Source organism: Camarhynchus parvulus, chromosome 12, assembly GCF_901933205.1.
Source record: "Camarhynchus parvulus chromosome 12, STF_HiC, whole genome shotgun sequence".
In the NCBI taxonomy this organism is placed as follows: Eukaryota; Metazoa; Chordata; class Aves; order Passeriformes; family Thraupidae; genus Camarhynchus; species Camarhynchus parvulus.
The window spans coordinates 6,039,376-6,059,918 of record NC_044582.1 but is presented as its reverse complement, the minus strand read 5'-3'; the positions used below and the strand labels follow the sequence as shown (position 1 = coordinate 6,059,918).

At 61.9% G+C, this 20,543-nt stretch overlaps 5 protein-coding genes across 6 annotated transcripts; 3 read left to right on the top strand and 2 right to left on the bottom strand.

The window, feature by feature from the left end:
- Positions 1-1,754: 1,754 nt before the first annotated feature.
- On the top strand, positions 1,755-5,376 carry PARP3 (poly(ADP-ribose) polymerase family member 3). Its single transcript, XM_030956837.1, has 10 exons — positions 1,755-1,937; positions 2,134-2,259; positions 2,651-2,842; positions 3,197-3,332; positions 3,568-3,794; positions 3,934-4,086; positions 4,236-4,313; positions 4,555-4,732; positions 4,947-5,093; positions 5,207-5,376. Exons 1-10 carry the CDS (start codon positions 1,755-1,757, stop codon positions 5,374-5,376), a joined length of 1,590 nt encoding a protein of 529 aa, XP_030812697.1.
- An 867-nt stretch (positions 5,377-6,243) lies between these two features.
- LOC115908420 (probable G-protein coupled receptor) lies at positions 6,244-8,107 on the top strand. Its single transcript, XM_030956963.1, has 2 exons — positions 6,244-6,428; positions 6,768-8,107. The coding sequence occupies exon 2, from the start codon at positions 6,878-6,880 to the stop codon at positions 8,105-8,107; it is 1,230 nt and encodes a 409-aa protein (XP_030812823.1). The 5' UTR covers positions 6,244-6,428; positions 6,768-6,877.
- Positions 8,108-9,418: 1,311 nt separating this feature from the next.
- On the bottom strand, positions 9,419-15,562 carry PCBP4 (poly(rC) binding protein 4). The gene is made up of 13 exons (XM_030956797.1): positions 15,393-15,562; positions 13,772-13,887; positions 13,422-13,445; positions 13,311-13,343; positions 12,936-13,052; positions 12,722-12,850; positions 12,354-12,482; positions 12,040-12,114; positions 11,828-11,872; positions 11,609-11,684; positions 11,176-11,228; positions 10,598-10,767; positions 9,419-10,288 (listed from the first exon to the last, which is right to left on the bottom strand). Exons 2-13 carry the CDS (start codon positions 13,865-13,867, stop codon positions 9,973-9,975), a joined length of 1,263 nt encoding a protein of 420 aa, XP_030812657.1. The 5' UTR covers positions 13,868-13,887; positions 15,393-15,562; the 3' UTR covers positions 9,419-9,972.
- Positions 15,563-16,721: 1,159 nt separating this feature from the next.
- On the bottom strand, positions 16,722-18,504 carry ABHD14B (abhydrolase domain containing 14B). Of its 2 annotated transcripts, none has more exons than XM_030956800.1 (4): positions 18,207-18,504; positions 17,791-18,015; positions 17,392-17,633; positions 16,722-17,058 (listed from the first exon to the last, which is right to left on the bottom strand). In XM_030956800.1, the coding sequence occupies exons 2-4, from the start codon at positions 17,996-17,998 to the stop codon at positions 16,876-16,878; spliced, it is 633 nt and encodes a 210-aa protein (XP_030812660.1). In that variant the 5' UTR covers positions 17,999-18,015; positions 18,207-18,504; the 3' UTR covers positions 16,722-16,875. The 2 variants fall into 2 exon arrangements, with proteins under 2 accessions (XP_030812660.1, XP_030812659.1); XM_030956799.1 differs by having other exon boundaries at positions 17,791-18,078; positions 18,207-18,500.
- Positions 18,505-18,717: 213 nt separating this feature from the next.
- On the top strand, positions 18,718-20,531 carry ABHD14A (abhydrolase domain containing 14A). Its single transcript, XM_030956798.1, has 4 exons — positions 18,718-19,083; positions 19,211-19,326; positions 19,620-19,855; positions 20,120-20,531. Exons 1-4 carry the CDS (start codon positions 18,869-18,871, stop codon positions 20,300-20,302), a joined length of 750 nt encoding a protein of 249 aa, XP_030812658.1. The 5' UTR covers positions 18,718-18,868; the 3' UTR covers positions 20,303-20,531.
- Positions 20,532-20,543: the final 12 nt, after the last annotated feature.

Sequence of the window (20,543 nt, the reverse complement as noted above, 5' to 3'; positions counted from 1 at the left end):
CAGCCCCCAAGGGAGGATGTGGGGCTGTATCCCTGCCTGCACTGCTTCGGCTCACATGGCCAAGCCCAGGAGCTGCAAAGCCAACAAGACTGACCCCAGCAATGTCATCCTCTCCATATTCCCAGCACCAAGGGCCCCTCTGCCCCCTTCCCATTGTGAAAAATGTGTATTTTATGATTGGCTTTTTGCAAATATTAAAATGGATATTATATGTGTTGTGTTAGAAAGGAGCGCGGCCGGTGCTGGCAGGAGCGGGCAGAGGCTGCTGAGAACCCTACAAACCACATTCAATGCAGTCAGGTCCTCCTCACTGCCTGGCCCTTAGCCCTGAGAGTTTGCTTGGGACCCAACAAAATAGATTTAAAAATTATACACAAAATGGTGCCATCTTTAATCTTTTTCAAGACAGTTTTGTTAGTCTAAGAGCATGGAGGAGTGGGGCTGGCTGGAGGGCACGGTGGGGTCAGGGTGACACCTCATCCAGGGACTGCTTGGCAGAGCAGGCAGTACAGACAGACAGTGCAGTCAGTCCAGGCAGACAGGCAGTACAGACAGTGCAGACAGGCAGTGTAGACAGACAGGCAGTGCAGGCAGTACAGATAGTGCAGGCAGTGCAGGCAGTACACAGCCAGTGCAGGCATTGCAGGCACTGCAGACAGACAGACAGTGCAGGCAGTACAGGCAGTACACAGACAGTGCAGGCATTGCAGGCACTGCAGACAGACAGCCAGTGCAGCCAGTACAGACAGACAGCCAGTGCAGGCATTGCAGGCACTGCAGACAGACACAGTGCAGGCAGTACACAAACAGTGCAGTCGGTACAGGCAGACAGCTGGTACAGACAGACAGTGCAGGCACTGCAGACAGACAGACAGTGCAGGCAGTACAAAGACAGTGCAGTCAGTACAGGCAGACAGCCAGTACAGACAGACAGTGCAGGCACGGCAGACAGACAGACAGACAGACAGTACAGGCAGTACAAGCAGGCCGTGGAGCCGAGCAGCAGGCAGCTCTGTCACAGGGTGCATGCGCTGCCCGGAGGCGTCTCAGCTGTTTCCGCTGTCATCCCTGGGTGCTGCCTAAGGAAAAAGTTTCTCCTCTGGGCAGGCTGCCTGGCCAGCCTGCAGGCTCTCGGCAGCTCTCGGCAGGCAGCCCTGGGCAGCAGGAGCAGGTAGGACACGGCTGCTGCCTGTACCCCTGTCCCCACTGCTGTCCTCCTCAGCTGGGACTGGCAGGGGCACAGCACACAGGGGCTGTCCGAGCCCCCTCCTGCCCAAATCAAAGCATTTCACTGCTCTTGAGAGCGACTGGGGGGATGGCATTTCGTGTCTGGTGGTGTGTGGTTGCATTGTTTCCCCTCTTGCATGTCCCTGGGGGCACAGAGCTGGCTGAGCCTTGGGGACACACTTGTGTGGATTGGGAGTTCCTGGTGAGGGGAAGTGGGGTCACAGCTCCCCTGTGCTCCCCTTGGCTTTGTGTCACTGGGCTCTTTCCACTTTGGGGCCCCTCAAGGGCTGAAGGGTGCTGAGAGGCTCTTCCACCCACCCTGAACACAGGGACAGGATTGTGGGCAGAGGTCCCATACCCTCCTCCAGCCCTGCTGTGGGCTGAAGGCACAGGGAAAGCAAGGCACAGCCCACTGGACTTTCCTGGAAGGGCTGCATGGCATCTCTCACCTCTCCCTCTGCTGTCTCCAAGGATTTTTCTGGGGGATTAAGGCTGTGCTGACCGGTGACAGCAGGGGGGGCTCAGTCATGGCTTCCAAGCGCCAGGCTTCCTCCTCGAAGCAGCCAGACAGCAGGGAAAAGAAACAGAAAGTGGAAGAGGAGGACGACACCTGGAGCTCCACCTTGGCAACCCTGAAAACTGCTCCCAAGGAGAAGCCACCTGCCACCATTGATGGGCTGTGCCCCCTGAGCTCAGCACTGGGTGCCCGGGTGAGAGCAGGGCTGAGCTGCTCACAGGGGCAGGGTGGGAGGCTTGGGGCAGTCTCAGAGCAGCCCCTGCCCTGCTGACACAGGGGCAGCCCCAATTTCCCTTGCAGACCCTGTGTGTTCCCACTGGGACATTTCTGGCCCCTCTCCTTCCCCAAACGCTCCCAGGTGCCAGCCCAGGCCATGTCACTTACTGTAGGTCTATGAGGACTATGACTGCACCCTGAACCAGACCAACATCAGTGCCAACAACAACAAGTTCTACATCCTCCAGCTCCTGGAGCACCATGGTGCCTACAGCGTCTGCAGCCGCTGGGGCCGCGTGGTGAGTCCACCTGGGCATGGCTTATCCCCTGCACCTCAGCTGGCCCCAGCCTGCCTTCAGAGCCCCAGAAACTGAGGGTGAACCCGGTGGTCCCTGGTCCCAAAGTGAGCACCCAAGTGTCCTGCTATAGCATTTTAATGGGGGGGCTTCGAGAGGTTTTCCCCACACAACATAGCCTGCCTGTCTGGGGCACGTGGCATCTGTCCCTGCAGTGAATGTGAGTGTGACAGCCCAGCAAGGGGTCCTGGGGTGTCTTCCTGAGCTGGTGGCTCAGCACATTCCTGCTCACTGCTCCTTGCTATCCCCTTGCTCCTGCCTGCTGCTTCCACTGGCACGGGGCTGGTGGAGCAGGGATGCAGGGGAGGTCCTGACCACTGCTCTCCACTGCCAGGGAGAGCCAGGCCAGACCAAGCTCATGCCCTGTGCCTCCCTGGAAGCTGCCAAGAGGGGCTTTGAGAAGAAGTTTCGAGAGAAGACCAAGAACAGCTGGGCAACAAGGGAGAACTTTATTGCCTACCCAGGGAAGTACACGCTCATTGAGGTGCAGCCAGGGGCTGGGCAGGAAGTGGAGGCTACACTCAGGGTGAGTACTGAGAGCTTGTCACCATGGTGGGATGGTCCTCATTGCACTCCTGGCCCACTGAACTCCAGGACATCCAAGAGGGTCAGCAGGATGGGATGGGTTTTGAGGGAGGTCTGGGTGCTTGCTGAAGCAGCTTGCTGGTAGAGATTTGGGGCTAATGGGTTAAAATGGAGTGGGACGGCATCCTGAATGAGAAACATGGCCTTGTGGGTGGCATCAGCCATGCAAAGTGGAGGCAGCACCTGCCCATTGCTCTGCTGCCCCAGGACCAGGCTCTCCTCACAGAGTGAGCAGCTCTGGTGCTGTGCTCCCACAGCCTCCTGCAGGCCCACAGCTGATGTGGGGTGTCTGCAGGGGGATGCCGTGGATGGGGACAAGGTGTGCAAGCGGCGGGTGCTGCCCTGCACCTTGGACAGAGCCACACAGGACCTGGTGTCCCTCATCTTCAGCAGTGACATGTTCCGGGACGCCATGCAGACCATGGACATCGGTAGGAGCTGGTGGCCGATGGGTGGCATGGGCTCTGTCTGGGGGTGCAGGTGGGGAAGTGAATGGAGTAGAGGTGCTGATGGATTTTAGAGCACCCCCTCTGATATCCTGGCACCTGATGGGACTGTGGACACGCCGTGCTGGGTGCCCACACTTGCCCATGGTGATACTGGGGGTTCTTGGAGGTAGCTGCAGGGCGAGTGGGGTGGATGGGTTCACCTTGTCCTCCCCTGCAGATGTGAAGAAGATGCCTCTGGGGAAGCTGAGCAAGCAGCAGATCGCGAGGGGCTTTGAGGCACTGGAGGAGCTGGAGGCAGCTCTGAGGGAGCAGCCCCCCCAGGCCACCCACCTGGAGGAACTCTCCTCACGCTTCTACACCATCGTCCCACACAACTTTGGACGGGCACGGCCCCCCACCATCAACTCCCCTGAGCTGCTGCGTGCCAAGAAGGACATGCTGCTGGTGAGATGCCAGAGCACACAGTGCCTGACATCCCTTCCTGGTGGGGCAGGAGCTGCTGGCAGGAGGCTGGGCTTGCCCCGGTCCCCCGGCACAGTGCCCAGCACTGGTGCTCAGGATGTCCCTGCTCTGTCCCTGCCAGGTGCTGGCTGACATTGAGCTTGCACAGAGCCTGCAGGCTCAGAAAGAGAAGGAGGAAGAGGAGGAGAAAGAAGTTGCCCATCCATTGGATCAGGATTACGCCCTGCTCTGCTGCCAGCTCTCCCTGCTTGACCCAGCTTCCCGGGAATACCAGGTGCTGCTTGTGCCACACTGTCCCATAATGGGAAACAATTATGTCAGGCCTGTGGGCACCCCAAAGGTTCCTACTGTCCCAGGGGGACTGTGGGCATTGCTGAGATGGCTGTCTGGAGTGACACAGCTTTTTTGCCTCCCCCTTGGCAGCTGATCCAGACCTATGTGATGCAGACTGGGCACAAACTCCACATCCTCAACATCTGGCAGGTGGCCCGAGATGGCGAGGTGAGGAGGAGGTGACTCTCCCATGTCACAGTGGGGAAGCCATGGTTGCACCCCAGGATTGCTTTAGGGCTTCTCCACCCAGGAGGGGATTCAACCCAGCTGACTGGGGCTGAACAGGCACCCACTCTCCTGCCCCTCCAGCCAGGCATTGGAGCTGGACTGGGGAGATGGGTGGCAATCCTCCACCCCTGGGCCCCCATGTGTCCCTCTGTGGACAGCCTTTATGTCTGTGTCTCTGCAGGATGAGCGTTTCAAGGCCCACGAGCTGCTGGAGCACCGGCGGCTGCTGTGGCATGGCACCAGCGTGGCGGTGGTGGCAGCCATCCTGAGGAGCGGGCTGCGCATCATGCCCCACTCCGGCGGCCGCGTGGGCAGGGGCATCTACTTTGCCTCTGAGAACAGCAAGTCAGCCGGCTATGGTGAGGGTCCTGGCATGGGCTGCGCTGCCTGTGATGCCCACAGGGTCTGTGTAAGCCTGACTGCCCTTGCATACCCCCTGGCAGGCAGCTGTGGGCTCACCAAGCCCCTTCCCTGCCATGGTGATTGGTCCCTGTGGCCCAGCGTGGCCTGGGCACAACCAGATGGGAGTGCCAGGGACGGTGCTATCATTCCCATCCTTTCCTCCCATGGCAGTGGGCTGTACATCTAAGAAAGTTGGCATCATGTTCCTGACGGAGGTGGCCCTGGGCAAGCCCTACCGCATCACGCGTGATGACCCCACGCTGCGTGAGCCACCCGCTGGCTATGACAGTGTCCTGGCCTGCGGCCGGACAGAGCCGGGTGAGCCGGGGGCAGGAGCGCTCTGGCAGCTCTGGGGCTGTGCTGCACACAGGGCAGTGGGGAGAGAGGCCAGATCTCAGGATTCACGTGGTGCTGGGGTGTCTTTGGCCCAGATCCTGCACAGGATGAGGAGGTGCTGCTGGACGGCAAGAAGGTGCTGGTGTGCCAGGGCAAGCCCATCCCCATGCCTGCCTACAAGGACTCCTCCTTCAGCCAGAGCGAGTACCTCATCTACAAGGAAAGCCAGTGCCGGCTCCGCTACCTTGTCCAGCTCCGCTTCTGAGGGTGCCTGGGAGCACCCTGGCCCTGGCCCAGCGCCAGGAGGTGACACCCATCAGCCCAGAGCACAGTGATCTGGACTCCCTGGCCACCCCACCTGGGGCTCGGCGAGGGACAGGCTGGCATGGGCACTGAGCTTGCTTTGACTGTCAATAAAAGCACTGTGCCTTGCACCGGGTGCTGCTCTCGCTTTCCTGCCCAACGAGGCATGTGTGCTGTAGGGAGGGGTGTCAGTGGGTCCCTGAAGGGATGGCATGGGTGGCTCTTGAGGGGCTGAAGCCTTCAGATGAAAGCTGGTGTTTTTAAGAGCCAGCTGTTCTCATCACCTTAGCAAGGCACATGGCTCATGCCCACCCTGTGGCATCAGAGCTACAGAGGATGAGCAAGATCTGCTACCCTGCCTGGGCATGGAGGAATTCCTCCATCCATCCTGAGGGTGAGTGCCTGCCCTCCCCCTAGTGCCATGCCTCATGCCATGTCTGCTGTCCTGCCCCAGCCTGACTCCCATGCCAAGCCCTTCTCTGTGCTCATTGTGCCCCTTGAGCACATGTCCAGGTGCTCAGGCTGCCAGGGAAGGACAGCTCCCAGCTGTGTCACCCTGATGCCCCTGGGTATCAGTTACCCTGTGATACCCTGTGCCAGTGGAGATGATTTGCTGCAGACCTGCCTGTAGCTCTGTCCCTTGAGCCGAAGGTGTTCCCGTGGAAGGACCAGGCATGGTGCAGTGGGTGGCCATTCTGGGGGGGCACAGGGCTCAGGAACCCCGATCCCCCCTTCCTGAGCCCTTGCCGGCTGCTAGGACCCAGCAGCTGTGCCCGTGGGACTGCCACGGGTGCAGGCAGTGCAGGCAGTGCCGGGAGTGACAGCTGGTGCCATCCGCAGCTGGCGGGCTGCAGGCAAACAGGATGACGAGCGGCGACGGGAGCGGGGACGGGCGAGCGTGGCCTCACACAGGGCCGGCAGCCCCTCTCTGCTGCGGGAGCAACACCACCAGCAACACCAGCAAGCGGGACCCCAGTGAGGAGAGGAGCATCGCCCATCTCCCCAGGAGCAAAGGTGCGCTGAATCCCACCCACCCTGGGGTCCCCTGCGGCCAGAGCAAAAGGGTTGGGACAGGCGAGTTGTGCTGTCCCACCTCAGGACATATTGCTGCCATTGGAGAGGGGGGATGGGGTGTCAGCCTGGCATGGGTGCCCACAGGACCTAGCTATGCTATCCCTGGCCAGGTTGGGGGCAGCCTGGGTGGCAGCTCTGGGAGACCTGGGGTGATATGGCTTCACTGGCTGCCTCTCCCTCCTCCAGCACCTTGGAAGTGTGCTGGTTGTCTCTGTGTTTCTCTGTGGCTCTTCTCCATTTTGGTTCATTCCCTTCACACCTGGCTCCTGATCCCAACAGGTAAGGAGAAGGTAGCAGCCATGGTTGTGGTGGGGTTACCCTCTCTGGGACACAGGAGAAGAGCCCTTGCTGCCCAGGCACCAGAGCTGCTGGCTTAGCCCTGGAGAGGGATGCCGAGCTGGACGGGGTCAAACACCACGGACAGCCTAGAGCTGCTCTCCATCCCCGAGCACTCCATTGGCCAGGAGGTGGTGGGCCTCTTCTGCATGATCCTGCTCACCCTCACCGCCCTGGTGGCCAACATCGTAGTGATGGTCATCATCCTCAAAACGCCCCTTTTCAGGAAGTTCATCTTTGTCTGCCACCTCTGCGTGGTCAATCTCCTTTCAGCCATTTTCCTCATGCCCCTGGGGATCATCTCCAGCTCCTCCTGTTTCAACTGGGTTATCTACAGCATTGCTGAGTGCAAGGCCGTGATATTCCTGAACATCTGCTTCATCAGTGCCTCTATTCTCACCATCTGCATCATCAGCGTGGAGCGGTACTACTACATCGTCCACCCCCTGAGGTATGAGGTCAAGATGACCATCAGGCTGGCCGTGGCTGGAGTGGTTTTCATTTGGGTCAAGTCTGTTCTCATCACTGTCTTGGCACTAGTGGCATGGCCTCATGGCAATGGGGCCACCAGTGCCAGCCGCTGCACGGTCTACTGGAGCCCTGGGGCCCACAAGAAGGTTTTTGTGATCCTCTTCAGCATCACCTGCTTTATTCTGCCCACCATCATTATCCTTGCTGTCTACTCCAGCATCTACCGCGTGGCCCGGACTGCGTCCCTGCAGCAGGCACCCGTGCCAGCGCAGGCAGTGGCACCCAGACACCGATGTGACTCCATCGCCAGCCAGTTGACCATCCTCACTGCCAGGATCCTGATGCTGCCCAGGCTGATCCCAGACCGCCTGCTGGGAAGCAACAAGGCCATCCTCACCTTGGTCCTCATTGTGGGACAGTTCTTGTGCTGCTGGCTGCCTTTCTTTGCTTTCCACTTGCACTCCTCTGTCCCTCTTGCCACTATGGGTGGTGGGCACGGGGAGATGGTGGTCACCTGGATTGCCTACTCCTCCTTTGCCGTTAATCCTTTCTTCTACGGGTTGCTGAACCGCCAAATCCGTGAGGAGCTGGCCCGGCTCCGGCGCAGCTGTCTTAACCATCCACTTGGTCAGGAGCTCTGTCTTTCCATCTCAGAGGCTTCTGTTCAGGAAAACTTCTTGCAGTTCCTCCAGAGAGCAACTTGCACGCTGGAGACCCACAGCAGCTGCATCAGCCCCAGCCCCAGGAACAGGCTAGACCAGACCACAACAAGCTTCCCTACCCCAGGTCAAGTTCCCGAAGAGAGCAGCTGAGAAGGAGGATCTGTCCCACTGTGCTGGGCAGGAGACCTGCCAGGGACCCGTGAGACCTGCTTGGACCCAATCTCTTGGATTTGGAGGAGTCCTTGTGCAGGTTTTGCCTCCTCTCTGAGCTTATGTTAAAAGATGTTTTCTCTGCTGGGAGAAGGTAGCAGATCTGAGGAAGTCACATTTCTCTCCTGCAGGCTGGAATTGTCCCTGGCTCCACCAGCACAGCCCAGTTCCAGGGATGGGCTCTCCTCAAGACATGGGGTGCCAGGGGGCTCCTGCACAGGGGCCGGGGATGGGACACCTCCATCTCCACTGCCCCGGCAGGAGCGCGCCATGGCTGGTGGGAAAGGGCTGATGTCCCTTGCACTCTATCCAGGGGCAACATTCCGGCTAATGCCACTAACACCAGTAACACCAGGGCCCAGCCCCTGCTGAGCCTGGATGGCAGACACGGAGACTCCCATCCTTGGCTGCTTAACCCAAAACTAATGTCTGTGTGGAGGAGCTCCTGCTCCCTGTGACACTGATCGGGGAACACGCCCACAGGGCTGGCTCTGGCTGTGTCCCTGTTTGTCCTGCTGGCATGGCAGCATGCAATGCCCGCGGCCACGCCTGGCCATGCCCTCTGTCCCTCTCAGCTGGCAGGGATCCCCCTGGGGGGGAACTGCCTGTCTGGGGGTCCATACCGGACTGTTTATGGACACAGCTGCCCAGTTTGAAGCCTGGTCAGCAGTGCCACGTGCCAACTTGGGCTGCCAGCCAAGGGCACGCTGGGTTGGACTTGGTGACACAGGGTGGTGGGGGTGGCTGTGTGGGCTGCCCCAGGGCAGCAGCAGCCAGAGGGGATCAGGGCTTGCTGTTCCTCTTCAGTCTCATTGCTTTTGAAGGGCTTGGGGACTCTCATAGGGTCCCCACTGCTGGAAAGGGGACTGGACCCTCCTGGGGAATGCTGCAGGGGTATATCAGTCTCTGCCTGCCCACAAAGGTCCCAGGGATGGTGTTGGCATGGTGGGTTGGAGATGTCCTACTCCAGTAGTAACTGAAGGCCTGAGGGAAAACTGCCCTATGGCCTCTCTAACTGCCCTGTGGCAGGGAGGGGCTCCAGGAAGACCCTCAGAGAGATGGGGCTGAAGGCCAGCATCCCCCCTAGACACAGGGATGCCCTTCCAGCCACCACCCAAGTACCCAGGAGCTGGGGCCACCCCTGCTCTGGGGGAAGTCTCCACCCAGGGTGGGAAATATTATTATTATTATTATTGTTATTTTCTTGTAAATTTTATCTTTTTATTAAACCATTGATAAGTTACAAAGGAGGAAAAATATAGACTCATATATATACAGCATTTCCAAGCCAGCAGGGACTGGCTCTTGGATGGGGTTGCTGGGAGGCGATTGCCCCAGGGTGGCCCAGGGAGGGACCCCCACCAGAGCCAGTGGAAGTGGGACTCCTGGAGAGGCCAGGCCCTCCTCATCCAGTGGGACCTGGCTTTTGGGTGCCAGATGGAGTGTGGGCATGAGCAGGATGGCAGGGGAGGCAGGGTGAGGAGCAGGAAGTAGGGGTCCCACACCAGCACAGGGCACTGGGAGAAGGGACCCCAGGCCAGCAGGGACAGCCCCCCCACCCAATACTAGGACACATGGTCTCTGTGCAGAAAACCAGGGAGGGGGGCACAGTGCTGCTGGGACGGACAGCAGGCAACAAAACTGCCCCTTCCTCCAACAGGCATCACCACCAGGAAGGACCCTTCCCTTCCCTGGGGTGGGGGACATGGGGCGCCTGGCAGAGGCTGAGATCAGGGTGGGTGGCAGGAAGGTGTCCCTGCTACTGAGTAGCACCCTGGACCCCCTGGCCCACCCACCAGTGGGGTTCAGTAGGGCGAGAACTTCTGCCGGTCAGCTTTCTTGGTGCCGTTGGCTGCTGAGATCTTGGTCGTGTAGGTGGTGGTGCCACCATTGGGACCTGCCACGGAGGATGGGGACAGTGCCAGGAAGGACACGGGCTTGAGGCCGATGAAGTTGGAGAGGGAGATGGCGTAGGGGGTGCCCAGCAGGGCCGGGGGCGCTGGGGTGACGGTGGGAAGAGCTGCACCAGAGCCTGGGGCGAGGGGCTGGGAGAAGCCCATGCCGAGGTCCATGGAGCCAGGGCCTGGTGGCACCTGGGAGGTAGATTTAGCAGTCTCTAAGCTGGGGAAGAAAGCGAGTAGGATGATTGTGAGTACCATGGTGACAGAGTGGTTCTCCCACCACAAGCTTGGGGTGCAGGAGCTGTGCACCCCATCCCTTCTGGCACACATATCCATGGCACATCCTGGGTTAAAAAAACTGGGCCTCAAATCTGGTGGGTCACGGGTCCTGCCACCTCAGGATCTCAAAGCACCACCCAGCTCATTGTTCCTGAGGATGCTGTGGATCCTCCAAAAGCTGCCTTGGGGTGCTGGTGAAGAGCCACCCCTCACTAGCACCCAGCACGAGTCCCCCCAGGCTGGCACCTACCAGGCTGTGATGAGGTACTGAGCCAGGGTGATGCTGACAGGGGTCCCTGTGATGGTCACGTGCCGCTCACTGGAGCCCTCAGTCTGGTTGCCAATCTTGATGTGGGCACCTGACATCTGCCTGATCTCGCTGATCTTGCTGCCGTGCCGGCCGATGATGCAGCCGATGAGCTGAAAGGGCAGGGATGGGATGGGATGGGATGGGCTGAGCCAGGAGAAGCCAGGGAATCTTGCCAAGCAGGGAGCTCCGAGGGGCTCACCCAGACACCACCTACAGCTCAGAGGTGAAACTGTGGAAGGCACTGGGAGGGCAGGACACTGCTTTCATTGGGCAAACCTCGCTTTTTGGTCTCACTCTTGCTGGCATTGTGCCACATGCCAAGGCCTTTCCTTGGCAAACTCTTCTTTCCCCTGTCCCATGTTTCAGTTTCCCCTTTCTTCTGCCCCAGCTACTCCCTCCTGCTCCTAAGCTCTGGCAGAGCCTACACTGTGTGCATCAGTGGGTGCTGGTCTCTGCAAAGTGCCACATGGGTGGGGACAAGCTGTGGTCCCCCTCATCATTCCCACATCAATACATACGTCATTGGGCACCAGGAACTCCTGGGAGCTGCTCTGGGAGCTGGCATCCAGACCTGGAGAGAGAGACAGGGATCTCAGCAATGAAGGGGCAGCTCTCCAGTAGCTCTGTGCCCCTACCCCAGCCCCATACTGGGATGATGAGTGGCCCTGAGGACAAACCTGAAGGATTGCTGGGGAAAGGAAGGCAGGACAGGACATAGATACAAGTCATGATTTGGTGCTGGTGCTCTCCCACTGCAGGACTGGGGAGCACTGGTGGGTGCAGTGACCCCAGGAAAACAATGACAAGGTTGTGCTGGAGGGGGAGGTAGACATGCTGGGGGGGCTGGGATTGGAAAGGGTGCAGAGGAGGGAAATCCCTTCATCAGGGCCAGGTGTCAGGGTGGATCAGGAGGGGCACACCCAGCCTCGGGGGAGCATGGGAGATGCTCACCTGGCACCATGGTGGGTGCATGGCCGAGGGGGGCGAAGGGAAGCGCATGCCCTGACAGCTGCTGCAGCTTCGTCACCTGCCCAGACAGTGCCAAGAGGAGGAAGGTGGTGTTAGGGGTGATGGCAGAGTCAGCTGTGCCCCAGTGCCTCCCAAGGCAGGCATTCCCAGCAGCACCCATCCTGGTGGGCACAGACCCCATTGCCACATGGACCAACTCACCTCTGCAGGAGAGACACCGCTGTACTGGCCCTGCATGGAGAAGCCCTGGGGAGAGAAAAAAGGGGCATCATTGGGGAGCCAGGTGAGGACCATTGTCTCAGGTCACTCCCTCCTGGAGCAGAGAGATTACCCTGAGCCCACCAGAGTTGCCCCTTGCTGGTAGAGTTCCCTCCTGACCACCTCATGCCCTCGGAGATGCTGTGGCCTCTTACCTGATTGGCAGAGAGCAGGATGGTGCCCAGGGAGAGACCGGGGTGGTAGGGTATGGTGGCCCCCTTCGGAGGCGACTGGAGACAGAAGGAAGGAGGTGGAGGAGATGAGAGATGAAGCTGAATGCCCCTGTAGCCCCAAGGACCCTCTGCCCCCTTATGCCCCCAGGAAGCTGGGCACAGCCCCCAGCACTACAAAGGCAGGGTGCTCCTATGGATTTCCACACAGAGAAACCCTGGTGTTTGGGTCCAGATGGGCATGGGAAGCCTTGGGGATGGGGAGGTGGGTAGCAGATGCCCCCTGGGCTGGCAGGTACCTCCAGGATGACAGCGCAGATCTGCCTCACGCACTGGATGATGGTGTCTGGCACCCCCGAGACCGTGACAGCCCGTTCAGTGGAGTTGGGCAGCAAGTCACCAGCCACCTGCACCTGTGCCCCTGTGCTCTGCAGGAAGCAGAGAGATGCTGGCATTCCCCAGCCACTCCCTGCCAGGGCTCAGCACCTCACACCTCCCCTGTCCCCCTCCTGAGCCCCCAGGGACCATTGCAGCACCTGCAGGGCGATGCTCCCTCTCCTGCATCACCTGTCCCAGCCCCTGTGGGACTGTGTCAGCCCCCACAGCCAGGGCTCTGTGCCCCCAGGGTGAAAAGGGGATCCCCCCTCCAGGCTCCCCTCAGGCTCACCTCCCGGATCTCCCGGATCTTGGCTCCCGCCTTGCCGATGAGGGAGCCGCACTGGCTGGCGGGGATGACAAGGCGCAGGGTCACCGGGGCTCTGCCTGCTGACACCCCATCGCCCCCTGCTCCCAGGTCCTGTGAGGGATGTGGGATGCAGCGTCAGAGCCCAGGATCCCACGGGTGCAGGGGCACCTGGCGGGGATTTAGGAGGGCTGTCTACCTCCTCCAGCTTGAAGGCGATCATGGAGACAGCGCGGAAGACGGCGTCGGTGGAGCCGGTGATGGTGGTGATGCGCTCGGGGCAGGACCCTTCCGAGATAGTGATGCGTGCAGTGCTCTGGGGACAGTGTTACACCCCGTTAGGGACGTCACCAGCCCTGTGCTTCATGACTTCCCCCAGGGATAGCCTCACAGGGGGATACTGATGCCTTCGAGCCTGAGCCTTGCCCTTCCCACCTGCCCCAGGCAGCTTACCCTAGGGTGCTGCTTTGTTTTCCCTGGTTCCACCTGGGATTTAGGGGGGCAGGCACATGGGAGCCACCAGGTACAGGCATGACAGGCAGCAGGACCTGGTAGCCCACCAGCATGCCCTTACCTGTTCTCGTATCCTCTTAACAGTCTCTCCTTTCTGCAGGTAAAGGAACAGGGTGGGTGGTCAGGTCCAGGGGAGCCAAGTGCTGGCAACACACAGGACCCCAAATCTTACCTTGCCGATGATGCTGCCAATCTCCTGAAAAGGCAGAGAACAGTGGCACTGTCAGGAGGTGGCTCCCTGCATGCCACATCCCTCCTCTGCCCACAGCCTGGCAACAGGCAGACCGTGCCCCAGGGACACTGGTGACTTAACTAGTGACACTGGGGCATGGGAATGTGCCCCTCCCTGGCTTAGGATGGGGAAAGAAATCCTTCTGGGAATGCTATTCCCAGGGGAGACTAGGAGCATGGGAAGAAAATAGAGTACAGAAAACAGGGCATGGTGAGGAGCTGGGGCTCCAGCATGGCCCCTCAGCCCAGGCATCGCTGTCCCCTCAGTGGCACTGAGCCCCCTGCCATTACCTTGCCGTGCATGAGCATGCGGAGGGTCAGGGTGATGCTGAGCTCTGTCTCCTCGGGACTGCCGCCCACGCCACTGGCTCCGTCCGGCGATGCCATGGCGGAAGGGCGAGATGAGCCTGTGGGACACAGGGGTCTTCAGAAAGGGGGCATGCCCCAGCTAACCCCCACCCCCAGATCTGCAGCTTCAATATCCTATGGCTGGGGAATGGGCAAACTGAGGCAGAGGCAGCACTGTGCCCTCCTCTGGCAGGCGAGGCTCACATGGCCCCATGGCACCCCACAGGCACCCTGCACCCCCAAAAGGGACCCGCTGCTATGTGTGTGCCTGAGTTGCCTCCAGGCTGTCCTGCACAAAGTCAGGAACTGGATGGATGGATGGATGGATGGATGGATGGATGGATGGATGGATGGATGGATGGATGGATGGATGGATGGATGGATGGATGGATGGATACAGGGGGAGGAGGCAAGGCATGTGGAGCGTGGCTGTGGGATAGGGTTCTGTTTCTAAACGCTTGCTGCAGTGGGGAGAATAGAGGTGGCCTGGGTGGTCTCACAAGCTATGCAAGCCACCTTCTTTCTCCTCCTCCCTTCCCCGTGTCCATGCACAAAGCCCCAGGGGACACTGAGGCAAGCTCCCAGACTGGGACCACCCCAACCAAAGCACAGCATGATGCCTGCTGACACGCTGCACCGTGTCCCCTCCTGGAGCACCCCAGGGCCCCTCGGGCCCTGTGCCCGGGTAGCCGTGGGCGGCCAGGGCCCCTGGGAGCCGGACAATCAGTGTGTGTGCAGGCCCGGGTGGGCGGCTGCGGCACCGCTGGCTCCCGGCGAGCTGGGCGATGCCAAGCAGCTTTGAAACAAAGCACCCGTGTTGAGGCTGGGGCCGCGGCCGCGGGCATGGCGGGGGCGGCTATTTTAGGTGCTGGCAGGACTCGTCACCGCTACAGCACATCTCCTGCATCAGGGGAACGGGGGGGCGCAGCCCCCAAGCGCTGTGCCCCGCATCCCGGAGGGGTTTGAGCGCCCCGTCTGCACCCCCCTGTTACCGCGGGCCGGGGAAAGGTGGAGAGACTGGAGAGGGGGAATATTGCCGATCCTGGTGCAGGGGAGCCCGAAGGGGGGCGGAGGGGGAGGCAGGGATGCACCCTGCCCGCGGCAGCCGGAGATGAGTGGGGTGCCGGCAGGGAGGCGCGGCCGCCAGGGTCCCAGTCCCGCTGGGATGAATGGCAGCAGGAATCCGCCAGGGACAAAGACCCCGCCGCGGGAAGAGGGATGAGGCTGGCGATGGGACGGGAGAACGCAGCAGGGCCACGGGTGTCCCCCCAGTGCCACAGACAGCGCCTGGGGGGTCTGCGGACACGGGGGCTCTCCCCCAGGTGAGGCAGGCTGGCAGGGATGGCAAAGGCCCCGGTGATGGGCACAGGCCACCTGCCATGGCTGGCACTGGGACAGCCACCAAGCTGGGCACCGCCCGTCCTTCGGGGCACCTTCGGGTGACAAAGGGAGGGGGGACCACAGGAGGAAGCCCCCACCCCGTCCCTGGGGAAACCTCTCTCTTCTCGCCCTCCCGGCTGCCCCAAGCCCCCTGGTCCCCGCGGGAGTGGGGCCTGGCGGGTACCTTTCCGTGCGCCTCGTCCCTCCACCGCCGGCCGCCCCTCTCAGTGCCACATTGTCCCCGGCGGCGCCCAGTGACACCCGGGGCAGGAACAATGAGCCGCTTGACAGGCCAGGGCCAAGCTGGCAGCCCCGGCCCCCACCCCGGTCCACGCCGGGGCCCCCCTCGCTCTTCCCCTCTCCCACATCCCTCCCTCCGGGATCCTATTACAGCGGATAAGAGACACTAAAAGGAACAATGCACCCTGGGTAAGGCCATCTGCCACCGCTGGGGACATTCCTGGTCCCCCCGGCCCCCCTCCCTTTGGCTCACACATCGCCCCTCTTTGTAATTGCGTGTTTTTTTTCCTGGAAGCCGATCAGCTGGCAGGGCTCGAGGGCTCAAGGACACCGGAGCGGGCAGGGATGGGGCAGCTGGCACCCCAAGGCCCGCTGGCACCCCGGGCTGCTGCTGTGGGTGGTGCCTGGAGGGGCAGGAGGCACCCGTGAATGGGGGGGGCAGGACAGCAACAGGGGACCTGAGCCATCTGGGGGGTCAGGGATGCTCCAGACACGGGTCCTGCCAGACTGCCAGGGCAGAGACCAGCTCCTGCACCCCTGGCACTGCCTTGTGTCCCCCACACAGCACACAGGCATCCTGCACCCACAGAAAAGTGCCCCCCCCCCCTTACCTCCCCCACTAAATCCTCCTGGGCCCTGGCGTAAGCAGCTAAAGCCAGGCAAGCTTGGGGAAGGGGGGGCACTGGGGGGGCACCCTGCTGCCGGCTCCATCTGTGCCCCCGAGTGCCCGGTGCAGCAGCACCAAAGGCAGGGCAGGCAGGGGGCAGGCAGGGGTCTTGTCCCCTGTCTGTCAGGCCTCCCTGCCCGCCCCCTCATCTGTTCATGGCAGCCACTCTTTGGTAAATCACCCCCCACCTCCCCTGGGTGCTGGGAGTGGGCAGGAGCTGGCAGCTCCCTTTTAAGCCCCTGTGGATTACCCTGGACTTGGGTGCATGCCAGGAGGGGTAGGAGGAGGAAGAGGAGGATGAAGAGGAGGCTGGCCAGCTGGGGACACGGATGTCACTACCTTGGGGGACTTACCTGTCCCTGAACACAGCCCCCAGGCTCCCTGGGCACCCTCTGAGGTTCACGGGGGTCCCATCAGGAATGATAGGTGGGCTCCAGCAAGGTTGGCACTCACCCATCCACAATCCCCAAATGTACCATCCCTCAGTGGCCGCATCTTCCCTGCTGTCACCCCCCAAACCTATGTGCAACAGCAGCCATGGAGGTAGGGATGGGGGAAGGAGGTGGGAAAGGTGGAAAAGAAGCAGGATGGAGGTGGCAGGAAAGCAGTGGCAGAGCTTGGGGTTTTATTTGGTCTCAAGAGAGGTGGGTGCTGGTATGGGTCAGTGCAGTGTGAGTGCCTGGGTTGGCACAAGGGTGCATGTGCAGGCAGAGGGGTGGGTGGGCTGGTAACATCCTCCTGCTCTGTGGTCCCATCCTGCTCACTTCAGCTGCTGCAGGAAGGCCAGGAGTCCACGGTGCCACTCATCGGGCTTGTCCAGGTAGCAGGCGTGTCCTGCACCCTGCAGCACCAGCACCTGGTGCTCAGGGAGGTGCTGCAGGTTGTTCAGACTGGTCTGCCCCAGCTCTGCATCCTGGTCCCCATACACGATCAGCGTGGGGGTCTGTAGAGAGGGAAAGCACCCTGAGCCTGCAAGTGTCACCCAGGCACTTGCTCCTCCTTGCCAGGGACACCCTGGAGGGGAGTCACTTGCCCTTCTCCCCCACCCAGTATGACAAAGGGAAACTGAAGCTCAGACTCCTGGGTCTCCAGTTGTCCCTTCTTTACCTCCCACTACCCTACATTTACATTCCTTCATCATCAGAGTCTCCTCTTTCAGTGGCAACAGGGTTTCTGGCCTGTTTGGCCTTTCCCCTGCTCAACCCCGGTGCCAGGGTCCCCTCTGCACCATCTCCTCCCAGTTCCCTGCCTTCCCCAGTGCCCTTCCAGGCCGTACTTTGATCTGGGCATACTGCTGTGCCGTGAATTTCTCAGTGCAGATGGGTGCCACAGGTACATAGGCCTTGAACAGCTGGCTGTGCTCTAAGAGGCAGGGCAGCGAGTACATGCCACTGAGCGATGGGCTGATCACCACAGCTGGACCCAGGTCCAGAGCCTCTGAAACTGCCTTCAGGAACGCTGCTGGTGCTGGCTGGCCCACGGGTGCTGGGGCCACAGCATCCTTCGAGCGCCCCAGCCCTGAATCGTGCGAGACACAAGTGGCCCTGTCAGGCTCCACACTGCCTCAACGACAGGGAGAAGCCATCACAGCAGAGCAGGACACCAGGGTTGCCATCCTGCCACCACAAACCGGTGGCTACCCCGCCTGCCTAGGGCTGTGCTCAGCACACCTTACCCGGCAGGTCGATGGCCACGGCTCGGTAGCCATTCTCGGCCAGCGTGGCCAGTGTCCCCACCTGCAGCCAGGTTTCGGAGGAGAAGCGGATGCCATGCAGCAGCAGCACGGTCAGCCTGGGCACCGCCTGGGCTGGCTCAGCTCGGCGGTAGAAGAGGCTCTGTCCTTGCACCGTGACGGTGCTCTCGGTGACCCGCGGGGCGGCCATGCCTGGGGGCCCGGGCGCTGTTAACCGGGGTGAGAGGTGGGAACGGGACGGCTGACAGTGGTGGCAGGGAGGCAAAAGGGCTGTGAAGGGTCACACCGGCATCATCTTCACTGAGGTGGCACCACTGGTGTCACTGATAAGCCAAGCGGCCTCACGGGCCCGCCCCTGCCTCAGTTTCCCCGTCCATCGCTGGGCCTGCAGCCCTTACCTGCTGCTCCGCACACGGGGCCGGCCGCCGCTCGCCTCCTCCCCGCCGCACCACGGGACTGGGGGTGCCGCGCCCCAGGGCCAAAGAACGGCGGGGCGGGCGAGAGAACGGCGGCACCGCGTCATGGAGCGCAAGGTCCGGGGCGGCCCCGGGAACCGCTGGGGCCGCGCCGGGCCGGGCCCTGCCCCGCCAGGCGAAGCCGAGCTTTCCCGAGCGGAGCCGAGTATTGCCGAGCGAAACCGAGCCCTACCCGAACTTTACCGAGCCAGGCCGAGCGCTGCAGACCAGAGCCCGAGCTCTGCCCTGCAGTACTGAGCCCAACCCGAGCCCTGCCCGAGCTGTGGCGAGAGCCGCCGAGCTCTTGACGAATATAGCCGAGTTCTGCCGAGCTCTGCCAAGCTCCGCTACGGGCCCCGGCCGTTGTGTCCTTCGGGGCTGCAGTGTCGCGGGCTGCCGCCAGGCGGGGCCCGAGGGCGCGGCGGCGCCGTGCGCGGCGGGCCGGGGGCGGCAGGGCCGGGGCCGAGCGCGGCCGGCAGAGCCGGGAGGGGGCTGGGGCTGGCCGGAGCTGAGCAGAGCAGCGGGCACCGGGACCTGTTTCCCCGCAGCAGCGGGGCTGGGGTTCCGCAGCCCCACGCAGCCGCTCTGCTCCAGCGGGAGCGGAGATGCTGCTTGCCCGCAGCCGGCTGGGGCTGCTGCTCCTCGGGGCGCTCCTCACTCTCCTCCTTTACCTCCTGCTCCCGGCCGCCCGGCGCTCACGGCCTGACGAGGGGAAGCGGGCCTGGCGGGCGGCCAACGGCACCGTGCGGACGGGGATGGCTGCGGGAGAGCCCCCCGTGTTCTACAGGGAGGCTCCCGCAGCAGCTGCGGGCCCCGGGAGGTGGGTCAGCCCGCCGGCAGCTGGGGCTGGAGGCCCTCGGGCCGCTCCTCACCAGCCCCCGTGGTCGCTGGACGCTGCAGGCACGGCGGCCTTCCTGAACCCCTTCCCGCCTGTCTTCCCCCCGCAGGCCTGATGTCCTGTTCCTGCATGGCCAGGCGTTCACCTCCAAGACGTGGGAGGCCTTGGGCACACTGGCACTGCTCGCTGGAGAGGGCTACCGTGCGGTTGCCATAGATCTGCCTGGTAGGAGCATGGCACTGTGCTTAGCTGATCTCTTTGAGCAGCTCCCGCCCCTTGCCTTAGTCACTGCTGGGCTCTGGATCTCTTCAGGGAGGGCTCTGGGTAGCTGCTGGTGATCCCTGGGGCACTGTGCCTGGGATTTGTCTGTGTCCTGCGCCATTGATGGCTGCGACTGTAGAACCCTGGAGCATGATCGAGGGTCCATTTTTTGCCAAGCCATTGAACCCTGGTGAGGAGAGACCATTGCAGGCCGCACAATGCCCCCTGACCACCCCATGCCCTCTTCCCCGTACCAGGCTATGGGGATTCGCCCCCAGTGGAGATGGCGCTGACAGCACAGGGCCGGAGGGCTTTCCTGGACCGTGTCCTGCAGGAGCTGGGCATGCAGAGGCCTGTTCTCATCAGCCCCTCCATGAGCGGCCGCTTTGCCCTGCCCTTCCTCCTGGCACACGGGGACCGGCTGGCCGGCTTTGTGCCCATCGCACCCGTGGGCACCAAGGACTTCACTGCTGAGCAGTACCGCACCGTCCAGGTGGGTTTTTGGGCTCTTGGGGGCTGCCCTGGGTACTTGTGAGCCTTGTGGGCCAGCTGGCTGCAGGGTGATGAGGAGGGTGGCACTGTTTTGGGGTGAGTGAGGGGGACCTGTGACCCCCAGCTCATGGGGGTGCTGGCACCTGCCTCCCCTCAGCTTTGCAGCCCCTGTGATGATGGATGGAGGTGGGCACAGCCCAGGGGGAGTGTGGTGGCCATTTACCCCTCTGACAGCTGCTCTTGTTTTCTCTCCCCCCTTACCAAGACGCCCACCCTGATCCTGTATGGTGACCGTGACACTGGCCTGGCTCCCCAGGCCCTGCAGAACCTCCAGCACCTCCCTAAGCACCGTGTGGCCGTGCTGTCTGGTGCTGGCCATGCCTGCTACCTGGACAAGCCAGAAGACTTCCACCGGGCCCTGCTGGGCTTCCTGCGCCAGCTGAAGTGAGCACTGCCTCCTCCGAGCCAACAGAGGGGCCTCCGGGGGCTGGGAGGCACCGACAGCTGGCATGAGGGATGCTGTTCCTCCTGGGGTGGGGGCAGGGGGTGGGACTGGAGGTGTCCCTTGCTGGCGGGACAGGGTGTCGTCTGTCGCGAGGCCAATAAACTGATGCTGCTCTGGTTTCTGCGTGTGTCCCCAAGCGCCGCGGGGCTCCTCGAGCTCCAGCCCCATCTCCCTGCCGCTAGTG

Coding starts and splice junctions, on each gene's coding strand:
- PARP3 (XM_030956837.1), top strand. CDS start 1,755: ATGGCTTCCAAGCGCCAGGCTTCCTCCTCGAAGCAGCCAGACAGCAGG. Junction 2,843..3,196: donor AAGTGGAGGCTACACTCAGG/GTGAGTACTGAG, acceptor GGGTGTCTGCAG/GGGGATGCCGTGGATGGGGA. Junction 4,087..4,235: donor CAGCTTCCCGGGAATACCAG/GTGCTGCTTGTG, acceptor CCCCCTTGGCAG/CTGATCCAGACCTATGTGAT.
- LOC115908420 (XM_030956963.1), top strand. CDS start 6,878: ATGCCGAGCTGGACGGGGTCAAACACCACGGACAGCCTAGAGCTGCTC.
- PCBP4 (XM_030956797.1), bottom strand. CDS start 13,867: ATGGCATCGCCGGACGGAGCCAGTGGCGTGGGCGGCAGTCCCGAGGAG. Junction 13,344..13,421: donor TTGGCAGCATCATCGGCAAG/GTAAGATTTGGG, acceptor CTTTACCTGCAG/AAAGGAGAGACTGTTAAGAG. Junction 12,851..12,935: donor TCGCCTTCAAGCTGGAGGAG/GTAGACAGCCCT, acceptor CATCCCTCACAG/GACCTGGGAGCAGGGGGCGA.
- ABHD14B (XM_030956800.1), bottom strand. CDS start 17,998: ATGGCCGCCCCGCGGGTCACCGAGAGCACCGTCACGGTGCAAGGACAG. Junction 17,634..17,790: donor CGTGGCCATCGACCTGCCGG/GTAAGGTGTGCT, acceptor CGCACGATTCAG/GGCTGGGGCGCTCGAAGGAT. Junction 17,059..17,391: donor AGCAGTATGCCCAGATCAAA/GTACGGCCTGGA, acceptor CCCTCTCTACAG/ACCCCCACGCTGATCGTGTA.
- ABHD14A (XM_030956798.1), top strand. CDS start 18,869: ATGCTGCTTGCCCGCAGCCGGCTGGGGCTGCTGCTCCTCGGGGCGCTC. Junction 19,084..19,210: donor GCAGCTGCGGGCCCCGGGAG/GTGGGTCAGCCC, acceptor TTCCCCCCGCAG/GCCTGATGTCCTGTTCCTGC. Junction 19,327..19,619: donor GGTTGCCATAGATCTGCCTG/GTAGGAGCATGG, acceptor TCCCCGTACCAG/GCTATGGGGATTCGCCCCCA.